Genomic DNA, 24,488 nt, shown 5'->3' with positions numbered 1-24,488 from the left:
CAATGAACACGTTATGCTGTAAATAAACAAATAAATGAATAAAAAAAAAGAAAGAAAGTAAAAGAATCCATCAAAAAGTTATCATATCGTTTCACTTATTTGTGGAGCATAACAAATAACATGGAGGACATGGGGTGATGGAGAGGAGAAGGGAGTTGAGGGAAATTGGAAGGGGAGATGAACCATGAGAGACTATGGACTCTGAAAAACAACCTGAGGGTCTAGAAGGGGCGGAGCGTGGGAGGTTGGGGAACCAGGTGAAGGGTAATAGAGAGGGCACATATTGCATTGAGCACTGGGTGTGGTGCAAAAATAATGAGTACTGTTACGCTGAAAATAATTTTAAAAAATCTCACAGTCGACACGCAGACTGATTTTGTTAGTTTAGTAGGGATGTGATGCATGAATCCTTTTTATATGTCCCCACAGCAGAATGCAATGGGGCAGAGACTAGAATTGGAGGAAATATTCCTAAACGTATTTCCTCACAAGGACCCATGTCATAGGGAGATCAGATATGAGTTTTTGAGTCCATTGACCACTAAGCATCAGGGCCAGTGGGAGTATCTTTGGACAACAGTACATGCATCTCTGAGAGATTGTGTAAATTTACTTTAAGGATGCTCTTTTCTCAACCTTTCCAGAGACTGTGGATATGATGATCATGTAATATCTGACTCTAAACCACACCATGCACCATTACCCCATCATGACAGCTGACAGGTATGAACCTCAGCCAGTGGATATAAAGCTGATATCACCCCGGATGGAAAGACAGATCAAGAAGACTTTCATCTGCAGGAAGGGATGGAGGCTTTGCTTCAGGAATGACTTCACAACGTGGGAAAGTGCACATACAAGAAATAAAACATATGCACATGCCATGGAGGGTGGACATGGTATTAAGTCCATCTACCTGTGTTCTATGGGATCCTGAAGACTGGTTTCACAATGTACCACCTCTCACGTTCCCCAGGACTTTGTTGCTGATGATGATACATGGGAAGGAAATATTCTGACTCTCTTCCTGAGTTTCTTTCCATGTACTGAATCAATGTTGTAACTAATTTGTCTCTACATTGCACCGTGCTACAACACAACATTTAACTAAAGGCTTCGATACCTCCTGGTGACACCAAAGAGGTGAGAGACTGCAGATGATCTGAGGGAAGTGACAGCCAGACTGCCTCCAGTACCTTGATGTAAAATCAATTTTATGGCACTTCCAAATGCCAGGTAACCCCCATCATGGGTGGACATAGTGGCAGCATTCCCAAAGGTGACAGGAGGCCCAAACAGGGACTGGGAGAAAGGAGAGATTCTTCTGAAGGTATCTTTGGGAGAAGAAGAAATGTCCCAACATACCTTCTCCTGTCTCCCTGAACAGAATCGTCTCATTGCCACAGAGACACAGATCGCACATCAGAAATAAGATTCTGTCCACAGGCTGATATCATTGCCACAAAAAATTAGACTCAACAACTCCCTTAATGGACAGGGATTTGAATTATATGCTGATTATTTAATCCATTGATATAAATGATACCCTGGATTTCTGCTCCATGGTTAGCCCCTAGTATAGTTATGGGCATCATGCTTTTCCAAAAATGCCTTAAACTTATGATATAAATATATTACACATGTCCTTATAGCATCTTCACAGAAACTGACTAATATTAATTATGTTTTATTTATATTCCCATGATTGAAATTGAGTGTTCAAAAACAACTATGTAAAGTAGAAACCAAACAGAGCAGACAAACTTGCATGTGATACAAAATTATTCCTCTGCATCTTGTTCAGGTTCATGGTTGTTGTGGAAAGCATATAAATAATACATTTTCTGAGCTCTTCAGCTACATATCTAGTGGGAGAAGCAACTTTATTGTAATATCAGACACTGGAAACAATTCGACCCCCAAACAACTTCTTAAAATATAAAATCTTGCTATGTCCATTCTTTGGAAAGGTGGTAATCATTAAAACCAGTGATTCTTTTTTAAGGTCTATATTATATTAATTGTTTCAAACATATTGTATTTTGGTAGTTTTCACTTTAAAAAGAAAGAAACATCTTTAAGAACTTAAATCTCACCTCCAACAGGAATTTCTACACTCCCACCGTACTTTTCCTGTCTGACAATTATCAGTCGCATCTTATCTTGTGGTCCAATGAGGTTTTCAGGTCTCCTCTCCATTAAACACAGGAGCAGCTCCAGTGGAGACCTGTTTATCAAGCAAAGCTCCACTTTGCAGGGACACACTGTGGTGAACCTCTCAATAGAACAAAACAGCAGTCAAGTTTTCAACAACAGAAGGTCCTTCCCAGAAATTGTGGGAATTCGAACAATTTAAATATGTGCATGAGCTAGGCTTTGCAAAATGGATAAGCTAGAATGACAAACTTATTTCTCAGGAAAAGTTAGTAAATTCCTATCAGATGATATGTTCATTGCTAAGGAAAATTCCAGAATGAGCTCTGAGTGTGCCAGGACAAGCTCCCTCGAGGGTATGGCCTAAAAGGAGAAGACTCTGACATTCTCTGGTAGATAAAAGTGCAGATTTTGAGCTTCAGAATGAAGGGCAGGCTGCACCATAAAGGAAGGTAATCCGACGTGGTCCTGAGAGAGAGATCCCAATTCTAGGCAGACCATCATGAGGAGACATAGATGGTCACTCAGAATCAGAGGGACTCTGGGAAGCAGGTGGCAGTGGATACCCATGTCTCAATTCTAAGCTGTTTGCACTGAAGTAATGTAAACTCTCTGGACAGTCACCCATGATCATCACATCATGTTTGTCTCTGGAAGGGGTAGTTTGGAATGGAGGAAAAGAGGTAGAAATATCCTCCCCACCAGTGCTTCTCAAGGACACTATTTCCAGAAACCTCAACATAAGGGCTGCATTTATTCTCCTACCTGAATGAAGGAAAAATAAAAAGTGGGCAAATGATATTACAAAAATTAAACCAGATGAAAATACATGAATTATAGTGATGCAATAGAGAACTGTTAATATAAGGTGCAGGGTGGGGACGAGAATGCTAGAGAGGATAGGCAGACAGAAAGGACCAAATCATGGACAGAAGGAGAAAGACCAAAGCCAGAGATCACGAGACACAGTGAACAAATCCCCCAGGAATCCACAAGAGATACAAGGACAGGAGTGGAACTGCCCTTCTCACAGGATGAAGGAGGGAGACCCCAAACTCTGGGGCTGATAGCTGAGTGCTCTCCTTAACTGTCTCTTTCTCTCATTCTATGGCCAATTAGTCAGCAAGTCTTGCCAGTTACAAGCTCAAGACACACTCAGAATCCAACCATTTCTCACCCCTTCACTGCTGCCACCCTGGACTGAGCTTCTATCAGTTTTCACTTGGACAACAGCAAGAATCTCCTCACCTTCCAGATTCCAAGCTCCCATCCCTATCCCACTCCTAACTACTCTCCACACCAAAGTCGACAGAGAATCCTTTACCATGTGGAGAATGTGAGGATTGTTACTGTCTTATGGTCTGTCTTCCCTCCTCAAAGGTAAGCCCCATGAAGGCAAGTTCTTCTATTTCTGTTCATTGCTGTATTCACGGAGACCAGGCAGGGCTACAGTTTGTGCAGTTAGAACCAAATAAATATTCGTTAATGAATTACACGACAGTTACAGAACTGTACACTAGAGTTCTGGGTAAAGAATAAAGGATCTGCATTTTGTATTCATTTGTGGGTCTTCAGAATAGTCGGGATCTGGAAATCATGTATTTTTTTTTTTTTTTACATCATCACTGAGACTATAATGGCCTCTTCATAATGTTCACTGCATGAACTAGTGGAAAGAATGTCTGATAGGTTGACCACATTATATGGTGCCTAGAACTGGCCTGGGCAAAATATGGGTGCTGTTCTGTCCCCATACACAAGAGCAGGTACATGTAAAGAGTAGAGTTCATAAGTAATGGCCAGTCTACGTGCACTGTAGAGAAGGAAAGAAGGCTCCTGGTTTGAGGCAAGAAGCAGCTGCTGTTCCCAGGTGGTGACTGCAGCTCACATCTGAGATTAGCAGTGGAACTGAGTGGAGCATGTGGGAGTTATGGGCATAGTCAGAGGCTGGCCACTTGACATAACATCCACAGGCTGGTGCCTGAGTGTCAGATTTGTTCGTGCACAGGTTTCTTCTGCAGCAGGACAGCTCCTCCCTTGCTGTTCTCCCTCCTGGTTCCTCGCATCTTCCATGGACAGGTCTTTCTGAGCTTCTAACTCAACCTTCTCTGGTCCACCTCTTTCTGTCTTCAGTTCTCTTCTCCACAGCCAGCAGAATCTGTTCCTGAACAACAAGGGAGTTCTTCTCTTGTTGGAACAAAAAACTCCTGGGTCAAGAGGGTGTGCGGATGAGGGTTGAAGCAAGTGGCTTCTTTCTGCTCTTTCAGATCTTCCTCCAGCTGGTGCTTCCAACTGCTGCCTTCAGAGCTGTCCGTCATTAAAACCAGTGACTCCTGATACAGACAGCAACACGACTGTATTCACAAGGATCGATTCTGGGGCAAAGATGACTCACAAAATAGTACATAGAGTACAATGACCCCTTTATGAATTCTATAGAATTAAGGCTAGTATAAAGTGACCTGAGAAGGAACAATAGTTATGTGGAGATATGATAAACAAGGGAAAGAGAAGAAGGAATTCCAGGGGGAAATGCTGGAAATGTTAGGAAGAATTGATGCACTCACTGTCAATAATATTGATTGTCACACCTGTGTTTATATATCACACACGCTGTATGTGGGCCAATGATCTCGTGTCAAATATACACATCGAACTTATGATAGGTAATAACAAAGGTGATTCTGGAGGGACGCAGAGAGAGTGGATGTTAAAGACATGAAAATACGCCTACACCATGTTGATTTTCTCTGTATTTATGGTAAAGTATACAATAAGCAAAATCAATCCATCCCCATTACAGGATAGGTTCCACATGCCTCATACCTGACACTCTGTCCTGCAGATGATTCAGGGTGGGGGCAGTAGCTCTTGTGGGGGAAGCACTGACCTAGATCCTGGGGTCAATCTCACCCCATATATGTTCATGGACACCTCACAAACCCAAGTATACCCCCTGGAAGGTTATATAACAAAAAACCATTTTTTTCAAAATTGGTCATTAGCACTAAATTGAAGGCATTCACAACGGCTTGGGTCACTGCCTCTTTGTCAGAATAGATCCCCAGGTGAATATATAGCCAGAGGACATGCAAATAGGACCTTCCCTCTGCTGATTTAATCAGCACAGACAAGATTCTGCAGCTGGGAGAGGAGTCCCAGGCCCGGGATACCCAGGTGTTCACTCAGTGATCAGGACAGAACACAGACAACTCACCATGGACTTTGTGCTTGGCTGGATTTTCCTTGTTGCTCTTTTAAAAGGTAATTAATGGTGAACAGGAGACGTTGAGGACGTGAGTGGATATGAGTGAAAGAAACCATGGCTGTGTGACAGTTTCCTGACAGGATGTCTTGTGTCTGCAGGTGTCCAGAGTGAGGTGCAGCTGGTGGAGTCTGGGGGAGACCTGGTGAAGCCTGGGGGGTCCCTGAGACTCTCCTGTGCAGCCTCTGGGTTCACCTTCAGTAGCTATGACATGAACTGGGTCCGCCAGGCTCCAGGGAAGGGGCTGCAGTGGGTCGCATATATTAGCAATGGTGGAAGTAGCACAAGCTACGCAGACTCTGTGAAGGGCCGATTCACCATCTCCAGAGACAACGGCAAGAACACGCTGTATCTGCAGATGAACAGCCTGAGAGCCGAGGACACGGCCGTGTATTACTGTGCAACAGACACAGTGGGTGACCTTCAGTGTGAACCAGGACAGAAACCTCCCTGTTGACACAGGATGTGCTGAGCTGCAAGGGAACTCAGGGCATCAGAGAGTGCTTAGGATCCATGGGGCAGGGATCAGACCCAGGAGCATGTGCAGTGGGGTAGGTCTTCCTTTTGAGATCAGGGATTTCCTCTCTGGACTCCCCGCTGTCCACAGGGATTTTTTTTTCCTTCCATCTCTAATACCCCATGTTCTCCATGCAGCCAACAACAAGAATATAACTTTGCCTCCACACAGATGAGATCTCATCAGTCTCTGGGGAACTTCCCTTCATCAACCTCTTCTATGTCCCATTTTCATTCTCCACAGAGGCACATCTGCAAATTCCCATCATCCTTGAGAAGCACCTGCACAGCCCAGGCTCTCTGCATGCTGAGTGCCTGTTCTCTGCACCACACTGTCCGCCATGTTTATGAGCTTCCCCCAGGATGACTGCTCAGCTCTGTTCTTGTTCTCCTGGCTACAGTGTATCCTCTGGCTCATACATGTGAGTGGACACATGTCCACCCTGATCACCTGTGTACACCCACATGTACAGATGAACTGCCCCTCTGTAGGCACTGCTACATTTCCTGGATGGAAAAGTAACCCACCTGCTATGAGGGGCTCTAAGACTTCCCCAAGAATGTGGTAGGATGACAATTCAGAGAGGGAAAACCATCCCTGTACTTTTGGGTCCTGTTCTGGTGGGGAGAGTCCATGAAAGCATCCTTGGTGACTGTGTTTGAGACGTGTTTCCTGTCTTCCACACAGGGAATCCATGTGAGTCCTGAGATCCAGTTGGCAGGACCCAGATCCTTGCCCGCCCTGTGCTGTCCCTTGAATATCCATCAGAAACCAACTACAACCTCACTCTCTCCTTCTTCTGACTTCTCTTTCAATCTGTTCTGGACCCTGAGCCCCATGGAGCTGGAGCCCTGTTATACTGCCCAGATTTCCACCAAGTGCCAGATGGAGAGAGGCTCAATAATGAATGTCTACCATGATGGCAGAGCCCTAAAGTGGGGCTGAAATGGGGATCTATGGCTCAAACCATGATCCAGAATTAAATTAATGTATCAGCTACTGTATGAGACAATACTGTCACTTCCTCTCCTGTCCCTGCTTTTGTCCCATCAACTGGCCAGGATTTCCCCTAGAGAATTCATAAATAACTTCTGGGAAGTTTGCTCTCTTGATTTCCCATGAAACCAGTACTGAACTCCATACATCAGAGGAGTCACAGGAATGACCCTTCCACTCAGTGTCCTTCTATTCTTGTAACATCCGAGGGGGGGTCTGCATGGAATCCACCTTCTGTGACTGAGGTTAATCTGTACCCCTGCAGCTGGAGCAGGATCAGGCCCAGTCCTCACCTCAGCATGAAGCTCCTTGGGATACTTGGTCCCAAGAAGAGGGAAACTCACTAGGGGGTCTTCTGTCTCTTGGCAGCTGTCCTGTGCATGTATCTCAGACATTTCAGGAGTGTTAAGAACAGTTACTAATCTAATGTACCTGCCCCCTGGGAGTCTCCTTTGTGCTGGGTGCACTGGTCCAGATGAACCTGAACAAGGAGTCCCAGGTGTGTAGAACCTCACAGACTCTCTCACTTACATGTGTCACCACCGAGTGCTCTTGAACAACTATGGACCTTCAGTATTCTCCATTGGTCCATAAATCTCATCTCTCAGTTTTTTCTGGGCATAATCAGCAGACTGTCCTCAGTTGTGTTTCTTATAAGCTATATGTAAATTTCCTTCTGTTCTAATATACAAGCATTGGCAGAAAAGGTGCTGTATGCATGGTCTAAATGTAATATCCATCTTCCCATAATATCCTTGGTATGACTCATTTACTGATAATCTCTGATGAGTTATTACACATATAAATCCATATATTTTTAGATTCTAGAAGGCTTAATGGAATTACTTGCATAACTGGTAATATATTTGCAACCAAAAATAATTCACATAATTATATTTAACAGAAAAATGTACTGTGCTATAAAACTTATAAAAAGCAACCTAAAGGGGGGAGTCAAGATGGCAGGGAAGTAAGAGGAGGCACCTTTTCAACCCGTACCCTAAAGTGAGCAGATTTCCTACCAAAGAACTCCGACGACCCATGAAATCAGCCTGAGATGAGAATTAAACACGTCTGGATCTCTACAGGAGCAGAAGACTCCAGTGGCCTGTAAAGCAGATATTGGAAGATAAACAAAAGTGGGAGGGAGCACCAGAGGTGACTGATTGGAAAGTAATACCCTGATACGAGAGTGTCCTGCGTCTGGGGACCAGCATTAACTTGGAGTCTGGTTGAAAGCACTCAAAAAACAAAGAGCAAAGTATTGAGGGGGGAAATGGTGGGAATCTGGGCGGTTAGGGACAGGGACCTAAGTCCCTGGACCCAAGACAGCCTCCCCTGGTGCTGAGCCAGAGAGCATGCAGCGGAGAAATCAGGTCTCAATCCCTGAGCTACCAGTGCTCCTGTGCCTCCAGCTCACCCGAGAACAAGTAGGGTCCAGCCCCGTGAGGGGCTGGGAGCCTGGCCAGAAGGCAATCCTGTAACACGCCCATCCCACACCCTCCCCTGGGAGAGGTGCTCATAGGTGCTATCCTGGAGCTCTGGCATCCAGAAAAAAACAGGCATTCCCAGCCCGGGACAGCGGGAAAATCTCAGTGTGCAATCTCTGCTTGGAACCTCTCTGGCGGTCTGGAAGTGCCTAGACAGCCGCCGCAGCCCTTGTATTGAGTACAACAAGGAGCTCCTGCATCCCCAGGGACCATGACTCAGAACTGACTCTGCAGCAGCTCTTGCAAAACATTCTGAGGCTTCTCTCTGAGAGGGAGGTCTGGGTGCAGTTTACTCTCCTCTAAACCTCCAAAAACCATCAAAAGCTGTCAAGGCGAGAGAAAAAGAGATGAAAGAAAATAACCCCCCCCCCCAGAGAACAAAAGCCTGAAAAAAACAGTTTCCTCAGAGCCCACCCCCTTGAGGGGAGCAGGAGGACCTAACTCAGGGAACATCATTGTCTAAAAACCCAAGTGGCAGGCCTACCACCAGAACATCAACCAGGAAGGAAGAAAAAAAAAATGAAAAGAAAACTACAAGAGAACAACTATCACTACTTCATAAATACAACTTTTATTTTTAACTCTTTACCAATATTCTGGTTCTTTTTTTTATACATACAGAAAATTTTAACCTATTTACCACCACACTGAGATGTCCAGTACATCAAAATCTTCAATAACCTTCTAACTTGAACTTTTTGATACATACACCCGTGTTTTTCTTTTGCTTTTCTATTTTTTAATTCTTTTTTAATTTTAACTTAGTTTAATCTAGTTTATTATTTTTAATTTTTATTTTCTACTATACATATAGAGTTAAACTTCAAGGTAATCCCCATTCCCCAATCAATGCTACCCCTAGAGGCAAACCAGTTTCTAATCCCCCTGTACTTAGGAAAGTGGAGTTCCTTAACAATAACATCAAGATACATCCAGGAAGAATCAAAATAACCTTCCTTGCCCACACTGAGAATTTATAACCACTCTCCCAATTTTTCCTTCTGTCAGTGTTTCTGTGAATTTGTGTTTGTCCTGATAGTATATAAATCTTATACTTTGGCTTCTTTCTGATGAGGTTCTTCCATTTTTTTGCTTATATATATATATATATTTTTCTCTTCTCATATACTTTTATGAGTCTTTTTGTTTGTCTGCTTTTGTTTGTATACTTCATAAATCTTATCTTGGGGCCCATTTGAGCTGAGCCTTCTCCTTTATCTTGCTTATTTTTCCTGTCTCTCTCTCTCATTCTCCTCTCTCTCTCTCTCTCTCTCTCTCTCTCTTTTGTTTTCCTTTTCTCTTTTCCTTTTTTTCTCTTTCTTCTTCTCTATTTCTTTTTCTTTTCCTTTTTCTCTCATTTGGGTGTGGAACTCTGATTGCACAGAAGCGTTCCAGGGTGCACCTTGACAGCACCACAATCGATAAATCCAGCTGCATCTGTTCAGTCGTCTATTACCAAAATGACTAGGAGGAAGAATACCCAACAGAAGAAAAATACAGAGAATGGAACTTCTGCAACAGAGCTAATGGCTATTGACATAGACAATATGTCGGAAAAGGAATTCAGACTAACAATTATCCAGGCAATAGCTAGGTTGGAGAAAGCCATGGATGACCAAACGGAATTGATTAGGGCAGAACTGAAAGCCACCAGGCATGATGTTCAAAATGTTCTCGATGAATTCCAATTTAATCTAAATTCTCTAAAAGCTAGGGTAACTGAGACAGAAGATAGAATTTGTGATCTGGAGGACAAACAGATAGAGAGAAAGGATCAGGAGGAAGCCTGGAACAAACAGCTCAGAAGCCACGAAAACAGAATCAGGGAAATAAATGATGCCATGAAATGTTCCAACGTCAGAATTATTGGAATCCCTGAAGGGGAGGAAAAAGAAAGAAGTCTAGAAGATATAGTGGAAGAAGTTGTCTATGAAAACTTTCCCAATCTCACGAATGGAAACAGCCTTCATGTACTAGAGGCAGAGAGATTTCCTCCCAAGATTTAGATTCTCGAAAGTCCTCACGACACCATATAGTTAAAATGAGGAATTATGTTTCACGACAGACCCTCTTAAAAGCAGCTAGGACAAAGAAGCTCCTTACATACAGAGGAAAGCCCATTAGAATAACATCAGACCTTTCCACAGAAACCGGGCTTCCCATTGAGATCAATAACACGACAAGGTTGCCCACTCTCACCACTCTTGTTCAACATAGTATTAGAAGTCCTAGCAATGGCAATCAGACAACAAAGAGAAATAAAAGGTATCCAAATTCGCAAGGAAGAAGTCAAACTCTCTCTCTTCGCAGATAACATGATTCTTTATATGGAAAAACCCAAAGACTCCACCCGAAACTACTAGAACTCATATGGCAATTCAGTAAAGTGGCAGGATACAAAGTCAACGTACAGAAAACAGTGGATTTCTTACACACTAACAATGAAAATACAGAAAGGGAAATTAGAGAATCGATTCCATTTACTATGGCACCAAGAAATATAAGATACCTGGGAAGAAACCTAACCAAAGAGGTAAAGGACCTGTACACGAGGAACTACAGAACACTCATGAAAGAAATTGAAGAAGACACAAAAAGATGGAAAACTGTTCCATGCTCTTGAATTGGAAGAATAAACATTGTTAAAATGTCTATAATGTCCAGAGCAATCTATGCTTTTAATGCCAATCTGATCAAAATTCCACGGTATTTTTCAAAGAGCTGGAGCAAATAATCCTAAAATTTGTATGGAATCAGAAGAGACCCCAAATTGCTAAGGAAATGTTGAAAAAAAAAACAAAACTGGCGGCATCACATTACCCGATTTCAAGCTTTACTACAAAGCTGTGATCACCAAGACAGCGTGGTACTGGCATAAAAACAGACACATAGACCAGTGGAACAGAGTGGAGAGCCCAGATATGGACCCTCAACTCTATGGTCAAATAATCTTTGACAAATCAGGAAAAATGTACAATGGAAATAAGACAGTCTCCAATAAATGGTGCTGGGAAAACTGGACAGCGATATTTAGAAGAATAAAACTCAGCCATTCTCTTACACCATAAACAAATATAAATTCGAAATGGATAAAAGACCTCAACGTGAGAAAGGAATCCATCAGAGGAGAACATAGGCAGTAACCTCTTCGATAACAGCCACAGCAACTTCTTTCAAGATATGTCTCCAAAGGCAAAGGAAACAAAAGTGAAAATGAACTTTTGGGACTTCATCAAGATAAAAAACTTCTGCTCAGCAAAGGAAACAGTCAACAAAACAAAAAGGCAACCCACGGAATGGGAGAAGATATTTGCAAATGACAGCACAGACAAAAGGTTGATATCCAGGATCTATAAAGAACTCCTCAAACTCAACACACACAAAACAGATAATCATATCGAAAAATGGGCAGAAGATATGAACAGACACTTCTCCAATGAAGACATAAAAATGACAATCAGACACATGAAAAAATGTTCATCATCACTAGCCATCAGGGAGATTCAAATTAAAACAACATTGAGATACCACCTGACACCAGTTAGAATGGCCAAAATTAGCAAGACAGGAAACAACGTGTGTTGGAGAGGATGTGGAGAAAGGGGAACCCTCTTACACTGTTGGTGGGAATGCAATTTGGTGTAGCCACTTTGGAGAACAGTGTGGAGATTCCTGAAGAAATTAAGAATAGAGCTTCCCTATGACCCTGCAATTGCACTGCTGGGTATTTACCTCAAAGATACAGATGTAGTGAAAAGAAGGTCCATCTGTACCCCAATGTTTATTGCAGCAATGGCCTCGGTCGTCAAACTGTGGAAAGAACCAAGATGCCCTTCAACGGATGAATGCATTAGGAAGATGTGGTCCATATACACAATGGAGTTTTATGCCTCCATCAGAAAGGATGAATACCCAACTTTTGTAGCAACATGGACGGGACTGGAAGAGATTATGCTGAATGAAATAGGTGAAGCAGAGAGAGTCAAGTATCCTATGGTCTCACTTATTTGTGGAGCATAACAAAGAACACGGTGGACATGGGGAGATGTAGAGGAGAGCGAGTTGAGGGAAACTGGAAGGGGAGATGAACCATGAGAGACTATGGACTCTGAAAAACAACAAGAGGGTTTTGAAAGGGCGGGGGTGGAGTGGGGTGGGCGGTTGAGGAACCAGGTGGTGGGTAATAGGGAGGGCATGTACTGCATGGATCACTGGGTATGGTGCAAAAACAATGAACACTGTTAAGCTGAAAATAAACAAATAAAAAAACCCTAAAATCACAATATTCTTGGGATTTTCATTCAAGATATTATAAAACCAACTTCCCATTATTTTTATTATTTGTACAGTTATCTAGTATAAAATTAAAACATATTAGTGATGTAAAAGACTATTGCTTTTTCTCTGAATTAAATATCACAAATTCTTGAACAGTTATTAAGAAATTAATTTATTTTGAATCCATGATTAACTGTTTCAGAACTTACGTTGGATAAGACTTTATCCTATAATTCATGAAAGATATAAAACATATGATTCCTGTAACAGGATTTTCACTTTAGGTTCTAGCTAGAATAGCTTTGTTTGTGGAGGGAATCTTGTAAATTGTACCAGAATATCCGCATGTGTGCTATTTGCCTCACAGACACATGATTACATAAAATACTGAACCAACACCAATATCAATATCTTCCTCCTTCCAGGACACTCAGAGGCTTGTACTTGCCCAACGCCACCTGATTCAGGTGTGGCCACATCCTGTGACCACTCTGCAGGAATCTCTTGGATGGAGGGATCCCAGTTGGCCTGGGCACCAACTCAGACCGCTACAGGAGGACAAGAAGAGAACTCTGGTGGAAAACCAGCCCTTCTGTCTATTTGGGCCTTAGTGTTCCAGACAGTGGCTGACCCAGTGAATCCACAACATGCACTGGAAATACAAGCTTATCTTCATGACAATGTAAGAGCGTGTCTTTTATTTATTTTTTTTTAAGAGCGGGTCTTTTAAAAATCAAGAACCCTCATGCCAGAAACGCAGATTTCTGGTCTTCAAACCAGCACACAGGGTTGTGGGTGTCACGTCTAGTGCTGGTGTCTGCGTTGAAAAACACACTGTGGCTGAACACAGAGTCTAGTGAGGGGAAGGTGAGGAAGGATTTCCCTCAGCCACAGGTTTTGGTGGACACAGAGGTACGTTGACACGAGATGGATTAACAGGAGAAAGAAAACAACATTTTATTACATGTGCACAGAAGGCATGTAGTGAAACTGAGACCCAGAGAGATGAATAGGCAGGCAGTTATTTTTTTCACAGTTTGGACAAAGAGATGATACATTTGTCAGGAATTTACAGGAAAATAAAAACAGGTATTTGGAAACTTTACTTCATGCAGAATTCTAGGCATAATTTGTACTGAGGTAGGATATTAGTAAAAGATTAGCAAGGTCTGTTTCTCCAGATTTCTCAGATAGAAAGTCTCTATCTCTAGTGAGAAGGATGTGTTTTTACTTGTTAGTACAGGACGGGAATTATTCTTAATGTGGCAGAATTACTCCTGCCATAAGGGGCACAGTGGAGGTTTGAGGGGCCTTGCAGCAGGTATTTCCTAATTGCATTCTATGCAAAATAATGAATCTGCTCCTGGTGTACATTTGGGGCAGTCGGCCATGGGCCCTACAGAGGATATTTGGAGCGTGTGTCCCAACATTCACCAGTTCAGTGATCGAGGTCCTTTCTTCAGGTCAGGCTGTGTTTCCCTGTGCCAGCCACAGAGAAGATTCAGAGGTGAAGGGAAAGGCATTTCACAACTTCCCCAGGATAAAAAGGGTACTGGAACAGAGCAAGGTGCTGCTGGTGGGAATACAAAATGGCACCTTGTAAAAAATGTGAGCCACTATTTTGTGAGGGTGGTCACACACTTGACCACATGACCGGGACACCAACTGTAGCCACAGAGCTAAGTGAAGTTAGAGCACATGCACACTCAAAACATGCACACAGATGCGTATAGGGTCTGTCTTTGTAAGTCCTACATCATGGACACCACTAAGCTTTCTTCTTATAGGGAATGACTAGACACTGAAATACTAGTTGAAGACAATAGAAGCATGAGCCTGAACATGGATGACTTTCACATTCATAGCAATACATTGGAGAAGCCACTGCCTGAGGCCACATGCTGCATGGTCCCATCTGCACAGTATGGAATTTGCAAGGCCAAGTGCATAGAAAACTAATTGATGTGGAAGGACAGGTTTGGGCAGACATAAGAATGACCATTTCCTTAAGATGTGGTTCCTGAGTTGTCCTGTAACTTGATTTTGGTCTGGTCACATGGCTGTAGTGCATAGCTGAGAGTAAACTCACAGAATCTTACATTAAATGAGGTCCAAGTTTCCATATTGTTACTTATGTAAACTTCTAATTTCCATGATTATGAGTTTAATTGTACTAAATTTATATCCAAGAATACTTGCCTTAACACCCTGTACTGAGGTCTTTCTGAGCTAGTTGGTTGTCCAATGACTATGAAGAGTGGATAGATGAGACAGATAGATATTGAAGAGGGCAGAGTCAGCTCTACTCATGAAGCCCAGGCGTTTTAATGCATGACTAGAAGGTCAGGAGATGAGATGGGTTAGGACATAATGACATCAAGGGAATGAACACAGGACAATGGTGGAGAGAGTCCGTGAGGCTTTACCTATGTAGTTCCTTTGGTTACTGACAATTATCATGAGGATATTGGACAAAAGCACAGTGAACTGTTGGTAAATCCTCATGACGTGAATGGAGGAGGCTAAGAGGAGGAGGACAGATGGTAGATTCAGGGATGAAAACTGGTGGGCAGAGGTTATTGGAGGAAAGGTTGAAAGAACTGTGTTATGATAGAGGGACGATGGTCACATTCCAGCACAGAGCTCTCGTCCAGCAAATCCCAGAGCTCAGAACACCTGCTAAGTGAAACACTCAGACCACCTTGTAGTGATAGCAGCAGCCCTGAAGGGGAGGTACCTTGTTACGTGGGGCCCTCAGGAACTTCTGACCACAGGTTCCAGCACCAGAGGCAGGAACAGAGGTAGGATGACAAGAGAGGGGTTTCCTGTAGGGTCCTGCAGTTCTATTGTTGTGAACAAATCCATGGTAAAGCCCCTATGTATGCTTTAATGCCCCTGAGTCTCAATTTTTCTAACAACTTCACACTCTGTAGAAATTGTTCAGGTATTCCTGTGCCTTCATCAATTAAATAAGTGGAAGGTGCCTTGGGCGCCTTGTTGCTAGGTGGGTTAAGTGTCTGCTTTTGGCTCAGGTCATGATCCCTGGGTTCAAGCCCCACATTGGGCTCTCTGCTCTACAGTGAGCCTGATTCCTTCTCTCTATATATATATCTCTCTGCCTGCCTCTCTGCCTACTTGTGATCTCTGTCTGTCAAATAAATAAACAAATAACCTAAAAAAATTAAAAAATAAAATAATTGGAAGATGCCTAGTATACCAATAATATCATTTTACCTCCTCTCAATTTATTTACTAATATAAAATTACAATAATAATAATTACTACTACTTCTACTCCTACTACTACTACTACTATTATTTTTGCTTAGCCAACAGAGGTTTATTTTCTCCCATTCTCGAAGCTAGAAAGTCCAAGATTATGATGCTTTCATAGCTGGGGTCTGATGAGACCTCTCTTGGCTTACAGAAAGCCACCATCCTGCTCTCCTCATATGGCTTTTCCTCAGTGTGCTCCTAGAGAGGGCGAGATCACTAGTACCTATTCCTCTTTGTTTAAAGATATCAGTCCCATCTTATTAGGATCTCACTCTTATGACCTGCTTTAACATTAGTTATGCCTTTTCTTTTTTAAAAATTTCTTTTCAGCATTCCATAATTTATTGTTTATGCCCCATACCCAATGCCCCATGCAATACGTGCCCTCCATAATACCCACCACCAGGCTAAACCAATGTCCCAAACCACTCCCCTCCAAAACCCTTAGTTTGTTTTTCAGAATCCCAGTCTCTCATGGTTCATCTCCCCCTCCAATTTCCCCCAACTCCCTTCTCCTCTCCATCTCCCCATGTCCTCTGTGTTATACCTGATGCTGAACAACTGAGTGAAACCATATGATAATTGACTCCCTCTGCTTGACTTATTTCACTCAGCATAATCTCCTCAAGTCCCATCCATTTTGATACAAAAGTTGGGTATTCATCTTTTCTGATGGAGGCATAATACTCTGTAGAGTGTATGGACCACATCTTCCTTATCCATTCATCTGTTGAAGGGCATCTTGGTTCTTTCCACAGCTTGGCGACTGTGGCCATTGCTGCTATGAATATTGGGGTACAGCTGGCCCTTCTGTTCACTACATCTGTATCTTTGTGGTAAATACCCAGTAGTGCAATTGAAGGGTCATAGGGAATCTCTATTTTTAATTTCTTAAATAATCTCTGCACTGCTCTCCAAATTGGCTGTATCAACTTGCATTCCCACCAACAGTGTAAGAGTGTTCCTCTTTCTCCGTATCCTCTCTTACAGACGTTGTTCACTGCCCTGTTAATTTTGGCTATTTTAACTGATGTAAGGTGGTATCTCAATGTGGTTTTGATTTGAATCTCACTGATGGCTAGTGATGGTGAACATTTTTTCATGTGTCTGTGTGCCATTTGTATGTCTTCTTTGGCAAAGTGTCTGTTCATTTCTTCTGTCCATTTTTTGATATGATCATCTGTTTTATGTGGGTTGAGTTGGAGGGGGTCTTTCTAGATCTTGGATATCAGCCGTCTGTCTGTGCTGTCATTTGCAAATACTTCCCCCATTCGGTGGGTTCCCTTTTTGCCTTCCTGAGTGTTTCCTATGCTGTGTACTACACAAAGATAAACTCGAATGGATAAAAGACCTCAACGTGAGGCAGGAATCCATCAGAATCCTATAGGAGAACATAGGCAGTAATCTCTTCAAACTTGGCCACAGCAACGTCTTTCAAGATATGTCTCCAAAGGCAAAGGAAACAAAAGCGAAAATGAACTTTTGGGACTTCATCAAGTTCAAAAGCTTCTGCACAACAAAGGAAACCTTCAACAAAACAAAGAGGCAACCCACAGAATGGGAGAAGATATTTGCAAATGACAGTACAGACAAAAGGTTGATATCCAGGATCTATAAAGAACTTCTCAAACTCAACACACACAAAACAGATAATCATATCAAAAAATGGGCAGAAGATGTGATCAGACACTTCTCCAATGAAGAAATAAAAATGGCTATCAGACACATGAAAAATGTTCATCATCACTAGCCATCAGGGAGATTGAAATTAAAAAGTTTTACATTTTCATTTCAAGATACTCATTTTATTTAACTATTCCTTAGTCAAGTTTTAATGCCCTGTATTTCCTAAATTATTATATTGAGATGAGATTCTCATCTATGCTGCTGCTTCTTCAAGGTTCTAGGAATTGCCCCCAGGATGAAGAAAAGCAGGCTTACCCAAAGTGAGTCCAATGACATGATATCTCTACTTCTTGGAGCATATGGTTTCTTCAGGATCACATAACTCCTATTTATCCTCACTCTTATCATCACTCAGCTCTTATCCAAAACAAAACATGACACTCCATTCATAGCATTTTGCATCTCAGACCTTTATATGTGTGACATTATTTTTTCAGTCACCATAACCCACAAGACACAATAGAATCTCCTTGTATTATTGAGCATTCTCCTGAGGAACAGATGCCAAAGCCCACTGTCATACACGACTGAATAATCCGAGAAGTCCCATGATCTACTCTCCCATGCTGGTGTCCCAGGAAAGCCAAGGAGTAGTTCTTGACTATTCCTGAACAAGTCTTTCAACTGAGAACCTTGGGACATGAATGTGTAACTCTCTCCACGGGCAGTAGTATATGAAGCTTCCACATCAAGCATGCAGGAAGGAAGAATGATGGAATTCCTCCTCCCTCTGTATTTAATCCTACTCAGAAGCTTAATGGATTGGATAATGTCCGCATACCCAGAGATCATGGACGCAAATACCCATCTGCTTGCAATCACCATCATAGACATCCAGAGAAAAGATGTTTACTCTGGGCACCCATTGTTCAGTCACTTTGACACGTAGAGTGAACCACCACAAGTCAATCTGCTGTAAATTTGGGCATCCATGTTCATGTCCTTAAACCACACTCATTTTAAAAAGAAAATAAATAAGAAGTTCTTCACTTCACCTTATATGAGACAAGTATCCTGAATACAGCCAAAAATACACCAACCTTTTCCCCAGTAGAGTAGGTAAAGCTCTTGGGCAATGTTTACTCTTCTCCTCAATATCCTGCAATTGAGCTATTGAACTATTATAATGTAAAATTAAGAATTCTACAACTTGGAACTAGGGGGCAAGATGGTAGAGAAGTAGGAGATGTTACTTCAACTGGTCCCCTAAAGTGAGCTGATTATCTACCGGATCACCCTGAATACGCATGAAATCAGGGTGAGGTGTAGAATTATACACTTCTGGATCTCTACAGGGGCAGAAGACACCGCTGGACAGGTAAAGTGGAGTGGGAATGTGGACTGATATGGAAGATAAAGAAAAGAGGGAGGGAGCCACCAGAAGTGACACATTAGAAAGTAATACACCAATACAAGATTACCCTGTGATTGGGAACCAGGATTAACTTGGAGTCTGGTTAAAATCATTCAAAAAGACCAAAAGATCTTAAGGGGAAATTGGTGGAATCAGGTGGTTATGGGAATGGGCTTTATTAAGCCCACATACAGACAGCCACCGCCAGTGCCCTGCCAGAGATAGGGCTGTGAAGCATCCAGGCCATGGTCCCTGAGCCACCAGTGCACGTGATAGTGTCTGGGTTGCAGAGTACTTGAGAGAGTCTGGTGTGGAGGCCAGCCAGCAATCCTTAGAACCCGAGACTTTTGCACTCTGCATGCAACCCTGTGACCATGGTCTGAGTCAGGCTCCACACCCTCCCTTGAGAGAGGTCTGTGCAGGCAACTGGCTGGTGCCCTCAAGGACTGGCAAAAGCCTGAACACTCCCAGCCCCTGACCAAAGGAAAATCTCAGCATGCTATCTCTGATTGGGATCTTTCCAGAGGTTTGGACCTGATGAGACAGACATAGCAAAGGCAGCCCTTGGAATCCAGCTCTCTGGACTAATACTTCTTGCAGCTTTAGCAGCATTGGGGTACAAGCAGGAGCTCCTGCGATCCCTGAGACTGTGGCCTCTGAGACTAATTCAGTAATTCATCACTTATATACAACACCTAGTGTTCATCAAACTAGTGCTTTCTTTCATGCTCATCATCCATCTCCCCAGTCCTCACTCATCTCCCTCCATCCACATGTGGTTTGTACTCCATTACCTAGAGTGACTTATGGTTATTTCCCTCCCTATTCTTTTTTCTTTTCCCACTTCCTTTATGTTCATCTGTTTTCCTTCATAAATTCCACATATGAGTCATAAATGGGAGAAGATATTTGCAAAAGACATATCTGATAAAGTTTAATAACCATAATCTCTTAAGACTTTCCTCCACTCAACATGCAAATCATGTGGTTAAGAAATGGGCAGAAGAAAGGAATAAACATTTATTGAAGGAAGACATCCAGATGGCTATCACATACATGAAAAGACACTCAATATTAGTCATCATCGGGAAAGCACAAATCAAAACCATGGAAAGATGTCACCTCACACCTGTCAGAATGACTAAAATCCAGTACCTGCTGAACACAATTCTAAGACCAATGGCAATTTCATTAGTGATTCACAGCAAATGTAATTGGAAACATATAGAGACATGGCTTCTAGGACTACTCCAAGGAAAAACAGCTGACCCTCACCTTACTGAAACAGGAGACATTTCCCATACAATAGAAACTATGAATTTGTAACCTCAGAAGGGAAAGACCTCAGCAGCTTGAGGGTACCTTATAGATCGTAGGGACCTGATCCAAGAATTCTGCTCACCTCTGAATATAGTAAATATAGCTGGATGTTGTAGCCTAAGGAGCTGAGTGAGGAGCTTAAGTAAAGGAGGTAAGTATGAGGACATATCCTTTCAACAGGACAATCTGTGGGGGTTATGCTGAGAGGGCAACTCCTCGCATGCTGGATAAATGGGGAAGAGAAAAGATAAGTCTCTGTATCTCTGCAAGGGTCTGTGACACCTGCTGTTGCACCGGGACAATCAGGATGCACTCACCATCCCTCTGACTCAAGAACCATGGAGCTCATGATCCAGGACAAGACATTGATTGAGGGCTGGTCTCCTCCCTACAGTTTCTAGCTAAATATTCTGTTAACATCTCCCAGACAGAAATACAAAAATCACTTTGTAAATCTGTGGAAATAGAGAAGAGTCCTACATTTTCGGAATACACCATCATAATGACAAAAAACAAACTTGCCAAGGATGAAGCACTGGGACAAATATAATTGATATCATCATGGCAATAAATATGAGTGTAGAAGTACAATGATCACCATTTCAGAAATGAAGAATTGTCTTTAACTAATAGCATGCCTTCTGATCTCAGGTGTTCTGACCTTAATTGTTGAATTAATAATTCTATTCTTTTATCTTTGTTAAAAATTTCCATTGATGTGTACAGAGAGAACAGGCATCAATGCCCCTTCTGGATGTTGATAGCCCACAGCATCTCCAGAAGCTCTGTGAGTCTCTGTCAAGTCTTCTCAGTGTCTCCAAGCTTCTATGACAGAAAGACCTGATCTCCACACATCAGTCTACTGGGACTTCTGGAAATTCAGAAAGCCTGAAAATCTCATGTCCAGCTCTGTCCTGCAGGAGGTTCAAGGGAGCAAATAGTTCCCATGGTGAGGAGCACAGACTCAGACACTGGGGCTCAATTTCACCTGCTGTGCTCACCTGGAAATTCACACAATCATTCTGTGCAGCAGTGTGTACATACCCACCTGTAAAATAGTGGTAAAACTGGTACCTACATCACAATGATGGGGTGCATATGTGAAAAAAGGAAAATAATGGGTGCTAAGCTGTTTCTCCAGCAAAATCACAATATAAGAGCTTGCCGCTTCATCAAATATATCATGGTGACCAAACTCCCCCAGGAACCTCACAACTGCTCTAGATTACTGCCATCATGAGGATGCTACCTGGAAAATTTGCTACATATTCAGAGAACATGCAAATAGGGCTGCCTTCCCTCTGCCTATTAAAAGAGCCCATCCCTGACCATGCAGCTGAGAGAGGATCCCCAGCACCAGGATTTCCAGGTGTTCCAATCAGTAATCAAGACAGAACACAGACAAATGACTATGGAGTTTGTGCTTGCCTGGGTTTTCCTTGTTGCTCTTTTCAAAGTAATTCATGGTGAACAAGAGACCTTGAGTGTGAGAGTGCATATGATTAACAGAAAATTTGGGTCTGCGACAATTTCCTGAACAGGATATCTTGTGTCCTCAAGTGTCCACTGTGAGGTGCAGCTGGGGAGGCCTGGGGGAGACCTGGTGAAGCCTGGGGGATCCTGAGACTCTCCTGTGCAGCCTCTTGATTCACCTTCAGCAGTTACCACATGAGCTGGGCCCGCCAGGCTCCAGGGAAGGGTCTGCAGTGGGTCACATGCATTAACTATGATGGAAGTGGCAAAAGCTACACAAACTCTGTGAAAGGCCAATTCACCATCTCCAGAGACAATGGCAATAATACACTGTATCTGTAGATGAACATCCTGAGAGCCAAGGACACTGCCATATATTACTGTGCAACAGGACAGTTAGGGGACATCCGTGAGAACCCAGACAGAAACCTCACTGTAGGAGAGGATAGGGACCACCAGAGGGTGCACACTCCTCACTAATTCTGTCTTTAAGACCAGATGGAGAAGATGCAGATGGAGTTTATGGCAAGTTTCCTGTCAGGATCTGGCGATTCCTCTCCAGAGAACACTTTCCCTCAGGGCCCTCTCTGCACACATGATTCTGTCCTTACCTCTTCACTCTCTGACTTCGAAAATTTGTTCTAATGGGAAAACAATTATATTAAAATGCACAAAATACAGAGTCACTCACGTTGTTTATTCCTGTCCCTAAATACCAATGAATCACAAATATCCTGTTGCTCATGAACTGAGCCCTTATAGGAATCTCAGAGGCACTTGGTATGCACCACAGGTCCACCCAACTCAATGTACAAACTTGATAGAAGGAGTGTAAAGTGCATGCAGCACATGAGGCCTGAGAGGCATCAACCATCCAAAGTAAAAGAAGAAAGGATCTTTGCAGGAGGATGTCACTGTCTTAAACCAAGCTCAGAGCATCAATGTTAGTGACAACATTAGAAAGCACTGAAACCCTACCATCTATAGTGTGTATGTGGAGCCTGAACATTAAACACACTCACAGACTTACCAAGATGGCGGGGAAGTAGGAGGAGGCACCTTTTCAACCTGTACCCTAAAGTGATCTGATAACCTATGAAAGATATCCAATCACCCATGAAATCAGCCTGAGATCAGAATTATACACATCTGGATCTCCACGGGGCAGAAGACGCCAGTGGGCAGGTAAAGCAGAGTGGGAATGTTGGACTGATATTGGAAGATAAAAGGGGGAGGGAGCCACCAGAGGTGACCAATTGGAAAGAAATACCCAATAGGAGAGTGCCCTGAGACTGGATCAGCATTAGCTTAGAGTCTGTTTGAAAGCACTCAAAAAGAGCAAAGATTGTGGGGGGAATTGTGGGAATTGGAGCAGTTAGGGAAAGGGGCTTAAGTCCCCAGACCCAGGATAGCCTCCCCTGGTGCTGAACCAGAGAGAGTGTAGTGGAGAAACCAGATCTTGGTCCTTGAGCTGCCAGCATGCCTGAGAACACCTAGGATCTGGCTCCTATGAGGGGCTGGGAGCGTCGCCAGATGGCAGAACCTAAGACATGCCCATGCCCCACACCATCCCCCAGAGATATATGCGCCAGCCCTGTGCTCTTAGACCTGGTGTAGCTACCAGGCGCACTCATACCCAGAAGGACCAGGCCACCCCACGCTCTCCGACCTAAAAGACCAGGCACTCCCAGCCCAGGGCAGCGGGAAAACCTCAATGTGCAATCAATTCAGCTAGGAAGTTCATCATTTGCTTTACATCAGTGAGTATTTATAATGAATTCACCAAGGAAAATTTTCTTTTTTTTTTAATCATTTAGTTTTTATTTTTATTTATTTTCAGCGTAACAGTATACATTGCTTTGCAGAATACCCAGTGCTCCATGCAATACATGCCCTCACTATTACCCACAACCAGGTTCGACAACCTCCCACCCCCACTCCTTCAAAACCCTCGGGTTGCTTGTCAAGAGTCCATAGTCTCTCATGGTTCCTCTCCCCTTCCAATTTCCCTCAATTCCCTTCTCCTCTCCATCTCCCCTTGTCCTCCATGTTCTTTGTTATGCTCCACAGATAAGTGAAATCATATGATACTTGACTCTCTCTGCTTGACTTATTTCGCTCAGCATAATCTCTTCAAGTCCTGGCCATGTTGATACAAAAGTTGGGTCTTCATCCTTTTTTATGGAGGCATAATACTCCATTGTGTATATGTACCACATCTTCCTTATCCATTCATCCGTTGAAGGGCATCTTTGTTCTTTCCACAGTTTGGCGACGATGGTCATTGCTGCTATAAACATTGGGGTACAGATGGCCCTTCTTTTCACTACATCTGTATCTTTGGGGTAAATACCCAGCAGTGCAACTGCAGGGTCATAGGGAAGCACTATTGTTAATTTCTTGAGCAATCTCCACACTGTTCTCCAGAGTGGCTGCAACAACTTGCATTCCCACCAACGGTGGAAGAGGGTTCCCCCTTCTCCACATCCTCTCCAACACACGTTGTTTCCTGTCTTGCTAAATTTGGCCATTCTAACTGGTGTATGGTGCTTTCTCAATGTGATTTTCATTTGAATCTCCCTGATGGCTAATGATGATGAGTATTTTTTCATATGTCTGATAGCCATTTCTATGTCTTCATTGGAGAAGTGTCAGATCATATCTTCTGCCCATTTTTTGA

The 24,488-nt window shown here is 42.9% G+C and overlaps 2 gene segments (V, D, J or C); both read left to right on the top strand.

The window, feature by feature from the left end:
• LOC123943474 overlaps window positions 1-24,488 on the top strand; it is a 1,358,446-nt gene that overhangs the window by 351,791 nt on the left and 982,167 nt on the right.
• On the top strand, window positions 5,280-10,149 carry LOC123943494. The segment is given in 3 exon segments: window positions 5,280-5,418; window positions 5,521-5,835; window positions 10,137-10,149. Coding segments are annotated over 3 exon segments (366 nt in total).

The sequence above is a fragment of the Meles meles genome, chromosome 6 (assembly GCF_922984935.1).
Source record: "Meles meles chromosome 6, mMelMel3.1 paternal haplotype, whole genome shotgun sequence".
NCBI lineage: Eukaryota > Metazoa > Chordata > Mammalia > Carnivora > Mustelidae > Meles > Meles meles.
Note: the sequence above shows the minus strand (reverse complement) of the source record. Positions and strands in the feature narration are given on the sequence as shown.